At 37.9% G+C, this 14750-nt stretch overlaps 2 protein-coding genes across 2 annotated transcripts; one reads left to right on the top strand and one right to left on the bottom strand.

Moving 5' to 3' along the window:
* Positions 1–1429: 1429 nt before the first annotated feature.
* LOC127791858 (heavy metal-associated isoprenylated plant protein 3-like) lies at positions 1430–3317 on the top strand. The gene is made up of 6 exons (XM_052322003.1): positions 1430–1604; positions 1722–2018; positions 2143–2236; positions 2300–2526; positions 2626–2722; positions 2797–3317. Exons 1-6 carry the CDS (start codon positions 1596–1598, stop codon positions 3015–3017), a joined length of 945 nt encoding a protein of 314 aa, XP_052177963.1. The 5' UTR covers positions 1430–1595; the 3' UTR covers positions 3018–3317.
* Positions 3318–4292: 975 nt separating this feature from the next.
* LOC127791865 (uncharacterized) lies at positions 4293–14318 on the bottom strand. Its single transcript, XM_052322014.1, is given in 3 exon segments — positions 4293–4571; positions 4574–4865; positions 14027–14318. Coding segments are annotated over 2 exon segments (381 nt in total). The 5' UTR covers positions 4845–4865; positions 14027–14318; the 3' UTR covers positions 4293–4461.
* Between the last annotated feature and the right edge of the window lie 432 nt (positions 14319–14750).

A 14750-nucleotide genomic window follows, 5' to 3' on the forward strand; every position in this document is an offset into this window, starting at 1 on the left:
TTTTCTAACCATTATTATTATTTGGGGCTAAGGCAGGCAGGCAGGCAGGCAGTTGGATTAATTATTGGGTAATTAATCTCACTTGTGAATGATGAAGAAATATGTGGTATTAGCTTCATCAAATTCATTTATATATATTTTTTACGTATAATTGAAGTGGAAATTAAGCTTAAAATAATATTGCAACTTAGTATTGGCTTTCCTAATTAGAAATACTAATGATGATGCGCTATATATAATATTTTGCATTATTTCTGATCTCATTCATTAATTTGTGGTCAAATATCATAGTGTTTTGATAGCTAGCTACCTACCTTCAGTTTACTTCTTATTTTTTGCTAAAATTTTAAATAAAATAATTCCTGATAGAGCGAGTGGTACAATTATTCATAAAAATTAATTGTTAAATATTAGACGTTATATTTTTAAATCTTATTAACATAATTAATTTTTATATTTTAATCAAAATATATTGTAAGTATATAAAAAAAACACTTTATTAACAGAGTTTCATGATAGCAAAACATGATATTTGTTTAGATAATATATAGTATAGATAATATGGTTAAAATGATGCTAAGTATAACAAAAAAAAAAAAGAAAAATTAAAAGAAATAGAAAGCTATTATTATTATTATTATTTTATTATTATGACCAATTGAGTTACAATAACAGAAGCTAGAAAGAATTGAGTAGTCTAGACTTGTTTCGTCCAAATTGATCATGATGATATGTAGTCCAAATACAAATGGATCTTATTATTAAATCATCATCTAATAGATTAGGAATGGGATAGATTATTGGGGATAGGTTTAAGCTTAAACTTTGAATAGTTGTCATTACATATGTTTATTTTAATTGAGGATGAAGTTAGCACTGTTAATAATAATAGAATAAAAGTATTGTTAGATGATACTGGGCAAAAAAAAAAAAAAAAAACTAAAACTAAAACTAAAATAGCTAACTTGTGCTAAGATTTAAAAGTACAACAATTTATTTAGTATTTTTTAAAATATTGTAATTAAATTAGTTTTAAATAAAAAAAAATAAAGATTTTTATTTATCATTTACAAAAATTCAAGTAGTTGGGTCGGTAGGATTGATTGAGGAAGAAAGAGAGAGTATGAGTGGTGGTTGGTGCGATGAGTTTAAAAGCAAAAGGGAACTCAACCTCTTGAAAAGGAGGCCCAATCAACGCATCATCATTTAACAAAAATATATGGGAATGGTTTCTATTCCGGTAAATAGAAGGTAAATTCTAGAATGAACTAGATATCTCTTAAATAATAATAATAATAATTTATAATTATAAAGATATTATTATTATTATTAGGTCATTTAAGAAAAGTTTTTTCTATATAAAAAAGATCAATTCTGAATAGGCAATCAATGAATCATGGCTTGCTGGCCAAGGAACATTACTACTACTAGGGTTGTCTCTTCCTTCCGCGAAACTTGCCAAGCAAGGCGCCTTGAAGCTTCTTCCAATACGAGCTGCTCGACTTGTTTCGATCCTATATATACCCCAACTTTTCTCATCTTGCGTTCATCGCTTTGACCTACCAAATCCAAGACAAGAAGATTGCCTGATCACAATGGGTCATGTGAGTCTCTGTTCAATTCGCATTTTGTTCTCTTGACAAATCAAACTCGCATTCTCTATGTTTCAGGTTGAACTCAGTTTTGATGCATTTTTTTATGTTTTGATTGATTAATTGCAGAAGAGCAGCGAGGCCGGAAGCGACAGCGAGTACAGCGAACGGCGGCTGAGGACGAAGACCCGGAGGAACAAGAAGAATAGCAATAAAATTAGCCCCGATGGAGGGTTGCAATTCAACGACCGTCGAAACAGGGACAACAAGAGAACTATTCCAGAAGAAGGACAAGTGGAAATGGACTACCCACAAAACAAGAAGAAAAGCGTCGAGAACAACAGTGACGGCCACGGCGGCGGAAAGGCAGAGAAGGCTGCCCAAGGGAAGCAACCGGAAAATTCAGATCACACCGATGCCCGAAAGGTGACTCACTGAGTCATTCGACTCACTCCCCTGTTCTCTCCGCTTATGGATCTCTAGGTCTCAATCAATCTAAATCAAGTTCATTGGTCTTGTTTTGTTGCTGTTATCGGATGTATCTTCACAGCCTCCAGTGAGGACGGCGGCGTTATTGATGGATCTGTGCTGTGACTGTGAGGGATGCACCAAGAAGATCTCCAGAACCGTCACCAACTTCGCAGGTAGGTCGATATTTACTTATCATTTCCGCGCAATCCCCTCGCTAATGGAGTCTGTTGTTGCAGGATGCGATCTTGTATCCATTGATAAGCAGGCGAAAACGCTGACAGTTAAAGGGACGACGAACATGATAAGGGCTCTGGCTGATTTGCTGGCGAGGAAGTTCAAAAAATCCGTGGAGATTGCCCCCGCAGAAGGCGGCAGAGGGGAGGAGAGAGACATGGTCGTCCGCGGCTGCGATGGAGCAACCAAGGCGGCGGGGAAAGAGTTAGACGGCAACAAATCCAACAAAGTATTTCTTGCCCTCCAAACCTCAATTGGCCGTGGAATTTTATGTTTGGTTTAAAATTAATTGTCTACTTTTGTTTGGGTATGTGACTTTCTCACTCAGCCTCCAGTGACGACGGCGGAGCTGAAGATGGCAGTGCCCTGCTCTGGGTGCGGCGGACATCTCCGCCAGATTCGTAAAAGCGTCGCCAAGAACAAAGGTGAGACTATCGTTATCTACTCCACAGCCTCTCCTTGTTTCCGTACACCATCCTCATGCTTCGATTCTCTGCAGGCTGTCATTCTTGCGAAATCTTCAGTGATGAAATGGGGAAGGCGGTGGTCAGCGTGACAGGGACAATGGACGTCATCAACGCCGTCAAGGAGAAATTGGAGAAGAAGCTCAAGACGTCGGTGGAGATAACCCCATCCCCACCAATATTGGGCGATTTAGACCACGGTGGCTCTGAGAATAAGCGAGGCCGGAAACAGAGGAAGTCCGCCGCCGACGGCTAAGGAAAATGTAATGCACTACGATCCAACTGAGTATCCAAATCCATCTATTTACAGCTACGACGGGGACTATGCCTTTCAGCTACTACGGGGACTGTACCCCTTTTAGAAGAAGGTTTTAAAATGGATAATGATTTTTATGGTCCGAATCTTGTCTAAGAGCGTGAAAAGAACAATGAAGTGGGTATTTTTCCCCCTCAACTGGAGGGTTGATACTGATGCCACTCTCAAACTACAGATTACTGTCCTTGTACAGAAGCCAGTTTATTAATTAGCATCACACTTTTATGTATTGTTATATTATATTTTGTGTTCTTATTAAAAATATCATAACTGAATATTTGTATTTATATAACAAAAATTGTTATTTCAACATCGAGCAAGGAGGAGCCAAAAGGAGTGGCCGACATCAGCCCAACTTTTTCCGGCCCGATCCGACGCCCACTAGGCCGATGGGCCACCCCCTGATTTTACGGCCACACATGCTTGCTTCCTTCTTCTTTTGTCTCTTGGCGTAGTTTTAGTTTATCTTTTCCCTAAATAAGAAGGTAAAAGCTGATCAGGTCCCTTTGTGTTATCACCTTGGCCTTGACCATTTATTTGATTACTACATATGAATTGAATCACTTATGAGCACTGAAAACTCGGTTCAATAAACTTGAATTAGCAAACAAGCTTAGATTACATTTGGACACATGATTCATAAATAAAATTATTGAAGTACATGATTATAAGCTTAATTATTGATTTATTTTTATACTTATCCTGGTGAAATAGCCATTCCTATATTTAAAAATTTTAAACTTGAAATTCTAATAATGAAAATCGTTTATCAGTCGATTAATCGAACACACCTGCAAGGAGAAGGTAGGATGAGGGGAAATTATACCGCCACTACACCACCAAGCCATGATTCTCTAGGAAAGCACGCGCGGCCGCCATACACGTTATGCCAGTTTTAAGGATAATTTCTATAATGTAAATGAACTATAATATTGCACCCACTCATATATTCAGTAAAAATATATCATATATTATATAATATACCAGAACTAGGGTCATAATGGACCCTAAAACTCACTAAAAAAGAACTTGCATGTAAAGCCCAAATGAACACTCGAGAAATGAGAAACATGTGGGTCATGAGCTTGTCTACTTGTCACCTATAGAGTGGTGTAACATGGGTGATCCCGGGAACTCTTAAAGTCCGATGTTATGCATGTTTTGGTAAGAGCAGTGGTAGGACCAGTGACCCTCGTGTTGCACCTTTTTCATAGGTACCAAAGAAAAAAGTAGCGCAATATGGATTTATCTGTCAGCTTATATTCTAACATTTAAAATATCGATACAGCTAACAAATATTCTAATTTCTAATTATACACACACACAGATATGAGTTTATGATATCAGCTGGCTGCCTGCTAATCAAATTTAACATGAGAATTTATTAGTACCTTGGTCGTGAAGTGCCATTGTCATCATCATCAAGAATGAGTTTGGCTCCATTGTTCTTGAGGGCATTCACAATGGCCCAGACCTTAGTTCGGTTCTTAAACCTTTCTTCTCGATCTCTTTGTTAACATCGACATGGATTCCTCTTCCCTGACCCTGATTGAGACCCTCCACTTTCAGTCGCATTGCCAACACCTCTCCCACAACAGCCGCTGCCTTTGCATTACAAGACCGGCCGCACTCCAGCGTGCTCTTGAGAGAATGTTCAACTGTTGATGCCGTTGCAACAATGCGTCCATTGTTCCTGTCCACCACATTTGCTGTGATGTACTTCAACGATATGAACAATCTTAGCACATACCTCTTCAGCACTGTCATCTCTCATGAAGCTCCAATGTTCTGTTTCATGGTCAAAATTAATCAGATCTAAAATACATGGTTTCCCACAGTACGATGAGGAGCTAACGAAAAAGAATCAATCATAGAAAGGAAAGGAAAGGAAATAGAAATTTAAGTCCTCTCATATGCCACCATATTGCATCCTAAAGGCCAGGGACTTTTGCCATTTATTTGTCCCATAGACCACGGTATGCAGAAATTTTTCCTATCAAAACCAGCTAAAACTATGTTCACATCATACACCTTAATTACTTCAAACAGTTTTCATACTTCAATTGCTTATTTTATATTTTACATAATACACTGTTCCTTCTCCCCCTTGAGTTTCTTCTACAATTCTTTCTCAATCACAGGCCTCCCTGATTTGCATAACATTTTAGTGACACTGCCCAAACTTAAATAAGCCCAAATCAACACATCCACCTGATGACGGCAAATGTTCTCCTGAGCCAAAATCACAAAGAGAATCAGCTCACATTATTTCAACCCTATAAAAGGTATCATGTCTAATACTATAAATTCCTGCGGTTAAAGTTCAACCATTGGTATCAACCAACAATCAATCCATCTATTGTACAGTAGCATCTAGTTTAGCACTTGTGAATGCAAGATGATTCCCATTAACTCCACTCCATAGCACAATGTATCAAGTTTCCATCTGCCCATATGAACCCATGGTTTATATAATTATTGATATCTTTGGGATTTTCAGCAAGAAATCCTAATTAGTTTTGAACATTATTCTCTATTCCTAATATTAGTTTCTTGTTTAGCGTGTAATCTTATTTACTAGTCAGTTGTTAATTATTGTTAGGCAAAAAATCCTTAACTTTAGTGAACAAGGGAACTAGTCTATAAATAAGATACTTGACTTGTTATTCAAAATGTGTAAATCACTTATGAGAAACCAGTGAGAGCTAGGAATTGGGTATAATCGAAACTTGGATTTAGAAATAAAATATTGAGCTTTGTAGTTGTAAACTTTATTATATAGTGATATTTTTCTCTGTTATCCTGACGGCTGTAGTTTTTCCTTTTAGGGTTTTTCACGTAAAAATATCTTGTATTTGAGTATGATTGAATCTTTTGTTTTCAATCTTATTTTTTTCCCAACAGGTGGTATCAAAGCTTTGATTATCGGTCACCTAGTACACAAAAAATATATTAAGCATGTTGAAATTTGATTGTGAAAAGTTCGATGGGGAGATCAATTTTGGCTTGTGGCAAATACAAGTCAAGGATATCTTGATTTAATGCAGGTTACACAAGGTGTTGAAGGGCAAACCAACTCCTGAAGGCTCAGAAAAATTTGGTAAAGAAACGACTGGTGCTAGTTCTGGAAAATCCGTTATGAGCGATGATGATTGGGAGGAATTTGATTTGAAGGTTGCAAGTACAATTCGATTATGCCTAGCCAAGAATGTTCTTGCTAATGTTCAAGGAATATCTGGTGCGAAGGAACTTTGGGAGAGGTTTGAAGAATTGTATCAAGCAAAAAGCATCTGCAATCGATTTTATTTGAATGAACAGCTTCACAAATTGTAGATGACTGAAGGTATGAAAATTTCTAATCATTTGGGGGCGCTAAATGGAATTGTTGCTAAACTAGAATCAATTGGATTTAAAATAGAAGACGATGACAAAGTGTTGAAACTCATATGGTCACTTCCACCTTCCTATGCACACATGAAGCCTATCTTGATGCATGGGGGTCCAACTATAAGTTTTAAGGAGGTGTTCTGAGGAAAAGAGGATGAGAAGTGAAGATAAAACTTCTGAAGATTTAGCACTTGTCAGAAATTGGAAGGAGAACTCTAAGAAGAAAGTGATATGCTAAAAAAGCAAACAATCCGGTCATGTGAAAAGGGATTGTCGCGCTGACGGAGCAAGTCTGGCAAAGGGCTCCAAAGATTGTGATGTTGGAAGTTCATCTCTCAATATTGTGGAAGATGAAGATTTCCTCTAAAGGGATGGCATATACATCCTCATGGCATGTCGCTAGACCACCAAAGTTGCCATGACAGAGGATGTGATACTTTTAGTAGGTCCACAAGTTTGCACACGGGCATTGACTTGACGATGATGTAAGGTGTGTGGTGGAAAGGATGTCGATGGTTGAAGAGTTCCCAAGGAAGTCAAGCATGGGGGTTGCACTAGACATGGCCACGGTTCATGAACCGCCGGTTCCGGTTCATGAACCGCCGGTTCCGGTTCAAGAAATCTTTGAACCTGAACCGAACCGCCCAAGGGCGGTTTGGGACGGTTCGGTTCCGGTTCCGGTTCGTGCCGGTTCGGTCAACGGTTTGGACCGGTTCGGTCAACGGTTTGAGCCAGTTCGGTCAACGGTTCCGGTTCCGGTTCAAACCGAATTTTTTTAATTTTTTTTAAATATTGTTGTATTCAATTTTGGATATGGTAACAAGTAATAAATAATTAACAATATAATTGAATAAATTGATAAATAAAAAAATGAGAAGATTGAAGAAATTGAAATTGAAATATTAAATGAGAGACAAAATTGAGAGAATAATAGCTTGAGACTTGAGAGAGAGAGAGAGAGAGAGAGAGAAAGTGTGAAAAATGAGTGGGGGAGGGAGGGGTATATATAGATAGGAATTATAAAATTAAAAAAAAAAATTAATAAAATTGAAATTGGACCGTTGGGGGGGGGGGGGGGGGTGCTGCACGGGGGGGGGGGAGGGGGGGTGGTGGGGGGGGGGGAGGGGGGGTTGTTCCGGTTCCGCGGAACCGGAACGGCGGAACCGGAACCGGCGGTTCCGGTTCCCCGGAACCTTGAACCGGAACCGGACCGAATTTCGCCGGTTCAGTCCGGTTCCGGTTCCGGTTCCGGTTCGGCCGGTTTCGGGTCCGGTTCCGGTTCCGGTTCCAGCCGGTCCGGTTCCGGTTCGAACCGCCGGTCCGGTTCAATTTTGGCCATGTCTAGGTTGCACCATAGGTTTTTAGCAAGGTATTTTTTGACATTGTGTTGTGAAAATCTTAGGGCAATATGTGCCTAAGTGGTCGTACCTTTTATGGTGGGGATCTTGGTGATTAAGATCATGGTGATTATTGGTAATAGATAGCCATGGTTTTCGTCAGAGAATGGGCAAATGTTTTTAGGAATTCTCGCTAAGGTGGTGGTTTGTTGGGATTTTCAGCGAGAAATCCTAATTAGTCTTGAAAATTATTTCCAATTCCTAATATTGGTTTCCTGTTTAGTGTGTAATCCTATTTACTAGTCAGTTGTTAATTGTTATTAGGCAAGAAAACCTTAACCTTGGTGAACAAGGAAACTAGTCTATAAATAGGATACTTGGCTTGTTATTCAAAGTGTGCAAATCACTTCTGAGAGACCAATGAGAGCTAGGAATTAGGTGTAATTGGGACTTGAATTTAGAGAGAGAATACTGAGTTTTGTAGTTGTAAATTTTACTACATAGTGATATTTTTCTCTATCATCCCGACTGCCGTGGTTTTTCCCTTTTAGGGTTTTTCACATAAAAATCTCTTGTGTTTGAATGTGATTGGATCTTTTGTTTTCCATCTTATTTTTTTCCCAACAATATCGACCAACAATCAATTCATCTATTGTATGGTGTCATCTAGATTAGAACTTGTGGCTGGAGGATGATTTCCATACCTCCACTCCAAAGCAGAATGTATCAAGTTTCCATCTGCCTATAATATGTATAAGTTGGTGCCATGATACTGATCATGGAGCCCTTTTTAAAAATTTATACAGAAATAATTTACAGAAAAAAAATTATACAGAAATATCTCATCTGTAGAAGATATAATGTACTGCCGCCTTCTCACATCTAATAGACAAAGTTTCATTGAATGTTCAAATCCTGAAATGACAGCTCCCTCAACTTCCTATTCAAAGTCATTTTTTACAAGCACATTCCCTACCAAAGATTTTCCCTTCACATATATATTTCCTACCAAACTCACTTGAAATTCAGTTTCCATATTGCCAAAACCAAGAGGAGGATAGAAGTACCTAGTGTAAGAAGAGTGTGTGAAGTGTTGGTTGGGGTTGAAAGAAAGTTGTAAAAGGCATCAAAGAATCTGAAAATGACAGGGTGAGGATGAAGCAGAGGGAGAGAGGTAGAATGGTTGATGTTTGTTCCCCACTGGGCTGGTTGATTGGTCAGGATGAGTAAATCTGTTTTCCTAATGTACCTGGTCTAAAGGATACTAGGAAAAACAAGAGCTGTTGTATCACAGTGCAACCTGTATCCTAGTGATCAAGACACAAGATCTAGAGGGTTCCAGCACATGCTAAATGACTTTGTTGTATCACAGCAAGTAATGGGTTTTGTAGCAATTCCCAATTTTGTAAGAGTAAAGAAGTTATTATGTTAAATACAGTGTTTTCCTTTTTTTCTTTTTTCTTTTTTGGGTAAAAGTTCTAGTATTGTTATTAAAAAGGCATCACTCCAAGATAGGTGTGTTACAATATTGTTTGTGTAATACCCATCACCCCATCCACTGCGATTAATGCTTGTGATTGTTATTATTGTATACCCATAAAGGTGTTTCGATATTGTTTGGGTATATCCATAACCACTCACCTTACCTAGTGGGATTAAGGTTTGTGATTGTTATTGTTGTATACTCCTCATTCCAAAACAGGTGTACTACAATATTGTTTGGCTATACCCATTACCACTCACCCCAACTAGAGATAACAGTATTATAAATCTGGATTAACACCAAAAAAATCCCCGACTGAGCTTGGCATTATCCACTAGATTGCCAAGTTGAATTAAATGTGGATTCACACCAAGGTTCCACATGGAAATGAAGAACAAGATGGTCCACAAACTTTCAATAATATTAAACCACCTGTTCAGGTTAACTCTTTAGATAATTGCATATCTGGTGAATGATCTTTTAAAAGAAAATCCACAATTGAGATGCACAAATCAAGAAATGCTCCAAAATCTTAATTTGTATTAGAAAGGGCCATCCTTTCCTGTAACTATTATGCTAACTGAACTAGAAAACTCAATTTAACAAGCATTAAATTCAAGTCTAAGGAAAACATGCTGACATTTAGAATAAAAAGTCTGAGCTATTGTGCACAGTGAAGAAAGAGCAAAACATTAATGCTTACTATTTTAAACCAAAGAAAAAGTTTCTTTAAAGAGATTATCTTTTATTTTTGCTCTTCAGAATTTCCCCTAAAGAATAAATTTTCGGCAGTATGATTCTTTTGCAAGAATTATGAGTTCTTGAACAAAGTGTAAATATGTGCAATAAGGAATCATGGGTTGCCTTTAAAATCATGTGGATTCAATGGTCGATGCACTTGGCGGGATGGTCGATTGATGAGGCTGGTAATTTTCTTTTCCGATTTGATGATACCAGGGTTGGTCAAATCGATGGAATCATAGAGAATGTTTATGGATGCAATGTATTTTATATTGCTGTTTCTAGAATCTTGTAACTTGTGAAGGACTGTGTTGTTTCAATTAAATTATGAATATTACTTTATTTCAAAAAAAAAAAAAAAGGAGGAGGAGAAGATCACCATAAATTGCTGGAGAAGGAAAAAAATGAAATAAAATTGTTGAGAGAGAGAGAGAGAGAGAGAGAGACCCAAACCCAAACCCCTGGGGGCCAAAACCATCTCAAGAATAGGAAATTACTCATTTATTAAAGGGGTTAAAATTCCCTAGAGAAGGAGCTGTCACGACCCTAGGGGTGAATCAGTAAATGGTTGTTAATAACTACTTGTATGTGCCGTTAGTTGCTAACTAGATGGGGTTAAGTGGTTAGGGAATTAGCTTACTATTTTGGCTGTTATGTTAGTTAGCTGTTACATTGTTAGAATGCTGTTATGGTTGCTGGAGGCTCTATAAGAGACCTACAGCAGTATGAGGAAGGAGGATTGGAGAATAATACAAAAGTCTCTCTCTCTCTCTCGTTCTCTCTTTCATTCCCTCTCATTCTCTTTTTTTCCCTCCCTCATTCTAACTGTCTTCCTACATTCATTTCTTTCTCGGAATTCCCTCAATTGTCTAGCCATAATCTGAGGGCTTGACAGGAACTTGAAGAGTGTGTCTGTATGAGGACTGAGACAGCAAAGAGGAACCCAGTCCATGTGCTCAACCCAACACGATCTCATTTTGTAGACCTGTTCCTCTATTATTTTCCTTGAGTTTCCCTTCAAGAAACTATATTCAGAAACAGGACACAACCTAATGTTCTGATGAAAATAAGAAGAGAACAATCGTATCCATGAAATTTTCAGACCATTCATAGTCAGCCTAAAATTGTTAGTAACATGTAACTTAGAGCATTCAAGATGTAAAACTCTTCAATGTGTGAAATAACAGGGCAGGTGGTTGAATAAGTTTTACAGTTTTCAACACGTCAAACAAGAAACCCAAGGTTTTGGCAAATTGAGAGCATGGAAATTGTTTAATAATTAACGTCTTAATGACTATCTAAAGTTGAACTCTAAAGAGAACTTTGAAAATGGACACAGTGTCGTGCCTGAGTTTTGGGGGCCCTGAGGCGAAATGTAAAAAATGGACCCCCAAATGTAACCGCTAAAAGTTGAAGCAAATCTGAAAGAGTGAATCTAATAAACCAATCGACAATCGAGAGGCAGCGAGCCACCAGTGACAGCGAGCAATGGAGCAAGAGGCAGCGAGCCACCGGTCAACCACAACCCACAAGGGCGAGCGACTGAGCAGAGCAGCGAAAGGCGATGCTTGCTGGGCGAGCGACTGAGCAGCGAGCCATCGGCCACGAGGGCGAGGCGAGCTGGTGAGGACGAGCGACCGCCGACCGAGCAGCGAGAGCGAGAGGGTGAGGGCGAGGTTGAGGGCGAGAGCGAGAGGGTGAGGGCGAAGGGCGACGGCTCAGCAAGAGGAGAGAGAGGCAGTGAGCGACCGACGACAGAGTAGCAGCGAGAAGCGAGAGGCGCGAGCGAGGGCGAGGCGCGACGGAGCGAGAGAGGTAGGTCTACTGGTCTAGGGCAGCAGAGCGAAAGAGAGGGAGGGAGAAACTTTGCAGACGGGAAGAGGGTGGGCGGCTGGGAAACGGGCCCTTACAAATGGGAATGCTTTTTATTTATGGGCCCCTAAGTAGTGAAGTTTCCATGAGCCCTGAGGCAGCTGCCTCATGGGCCTCTCATGGAAGGTCCGGCCCTGAATGGACACAGCCTTAGAGCTTTTCTACGATGTTCATCAATTATGAACAAAATACCTACAAGTGAAGCAGCCATAAACATTTGCATTAAAACCCTATCAAAATGAGAAATATCTGCTGCATCCTATCAATACCTTACTGACTATAAAAGCTAATATTGGTAGCTCAAAATATAATACCAAGCTTTTGAAACTTGTTTGAATGTTATGCAATCTGAATCCTAAGGGTGATGTCCAAGGGCAGGGGACTACAGAGCAATTCCAGTATCCTTTTATCTTTCATGTTTTTTTTCTCAAGCTTATTGCACATAGCATTTAAACCACTAAAACAGAACTTCAACAATCCTTTTCAACTGTTCATATCCTTCTACATGCAATGCAAATTTACTATCTGCGCAATAAAGAAAAATCTGAAGCACCAAATTTTAATTTTTTGACAAGGAAAGAATATTCTCTTGGATGTACTTAAATATATGTACATATAAATCAACAACTTCTCCTTAAGAATGACTAATAGAGAGCTTCAAGCATGTTGTGAACTGAACATCAAAATCTTTTCCAATGTGTTTAAAGAAAACAAAACCTGTAGCACATTAAGTTAGGCTTAAATCATATATTTCTGTATCAAGTACAAGGTCCTCTTCAACAAGGTCAAATACATAAGTCTAGAGTATTATATAACCAACTCTTCAGCTACAATTCACTCGTACATATGTGTGCGTATATATGTGCAGGGATATTGGTATAGAGATACATAAGGAATTTCAATAGAGATTCATAATACTGTATACTCTCTTGAAATTGTTTGAAAAGACATTACTAACAGGATAAATCTAATGTTTGGGGTCAACCCCAAACGTTATAAACAAAGAATCTTTGCAAATAAGTATGTTGAAAGAAAAAATACAGAGGAAACTGGACAGAGACAATGAGGGCAAGAACTGACTAATCTTTGTACGATTTTGCTATAGAAATCTGTCGTGACATATATAGAGCAAGAAATGTTTCAGTCTCATCTCAGCGGTAGGAATGGCAATGGGATAGGGAGGTGTTGAGTTTTGCTCATCCCATCCCTTACCCCAACTCCCCGTACCCCTGCCCCATGCCCTAGAGGAGTACAAATTTTCAATCCCATCCCCGCCCCCAATGGGTACAAGGATCCCAAACCCCCCAATCCCGGACTATAACTTAACTTTTGTAATAATAATAATAAAATTGGCTCTCAAATTACTACAATAGTATACAAAAAAAAAAAAACTCAGTTTCGAGTACTGTTCTGGAAGCAGATATGAATTGCTCACAGTGCCTCTTATTGTCTCTGCTAAGAAAAAAAAAAAAAAATTGCACGTAAACAAGCTGACCATCGGAAAGGAGATACATTGATTTTCATCTCGACGCATTAAATGGTTCAATTTGAAGTCAAAACCATCACAATCCTAGTGGTTTGATCTCAAGGAATTGTTAGACCTTTCGATTTTTGAATCATCAAACAAGCACACAGAAACGTCCACCGTTTCACGTAAATACATAAATTGTTTCACGTAAACCAAAAAAAATAATTTTTATAAAACTGTACAATGAAAAATCGAAAAAGCATCCAGAAATGTCCACATTAGTATATACAAACAAAAGCTAATGATCCCAATGGCTTGGACGCTAAAAAATACACAAACTGTTTCACGTAACCAAAGAAAAAAAAAAAAGGAACCAATTTTTATAAAACTGTAAAAATGAAAAAGCTGAATATAACAACTAAAAAAATGCAGAACCTTGTTGAGATTGGCTACAACATTCTCTTACAGCGATGTTTCTGTTCAACACGGAAACAGGTATGTTGCTGTTCTTGCCGTAACAGAAAGAACAGAATTTCAAACTTCTTGTTGCCGTGCGTGAGGAAACTTACTAATCTCCAAACTAAAATGTTATCAAATTATAAAGGAGGAAGAGGAGCGGGAAGACTCAAATTAAAAAACCCAGAAAGGAGGAGACTACTACCGTTGGCGAATACTGCAAGATGTACCGGGCGATGTGATTTAGTTCTCAGATAAGCCCAGCCGACATGCAGACAATGAAGGCGCTGATTCACTGAAGCAAGAAGCCCTAAACAAGAAGCGAGAAGAGAGCCCTAGATGATTTTGCTGCCTTCGGCCGAAGAAACTGAGGATTGAGACTTGATTTCAGAATCCTAATTGAGCATCTGAGATGCAGGGCTGTGACGGTGAGCAATTGGGTTTTAGGTCTACACTCCTCCGCAGGATGGGGTGACAATTAGATTGCCAATCGTGTGTCTCTGTGTTTTTTTTTTTTTTTAATCAATTCATGCCAATTGTTTTAAATTTAAAAATAATAAATAATAAATATATTTTATCTTAAAATAAAAAATATTTAATTTTATCTATATTAATTATTGCACTCATTTACTATATTTTTTAAATAAAATAATTATATCAATTAATAAAATATTATTACCAACTAACAAAAATATTAAAAATAAGATGTAATAAATATATTTTACTTAAAACAAAATGCATATAAGAATATTAGTTAGAATAAAAAAATATTTTGACCTAAAAATATAATATATTAAACACATATTATCTAAAAACATTGTATATTTAGTGATTGTTAAACGTACACATATGTAATTGTATATCTTTCTTTTCTATTTTTTTATTAAAATTTCAAATAAACAAAAAGATAAAATAAAAAGAGAGATGTG

Source organism: Diospyros lotus, chromosome 1, assembly GCF_014633365.1.
Source record: "Diospyros lotus cultivar Yz01 chromosome 1, ASM1463336v1, whole genome shotgun sequence".
Lineage (NCBI taxonomy): Eukaryota > Viridiplantae > Streptophyta > Magnoliopsida > Ericales > Ebenaceae > Diospyros > Diospyros lotus.

Excerpts from the sequence above, each read along its gene's own strand:
- LOC127791858 (XM_052322003.1), top strand. Across the intron at positions 2,527-2,625 it reads ACGGCAACAAATCCAACAAA|CCTCCAGTGACGACGGCGGA; the intron begins GTATTTCTTGCC and ends TTTCTCACTCAG. Across the intron at positions 2,723-2,796 it reads AAGCGTCGCCAAGAACAAAG|GCTGTCATTCTTGCGAAATC; the intron begins GTGAGACTATCG and ends GATTCTCTGCAG.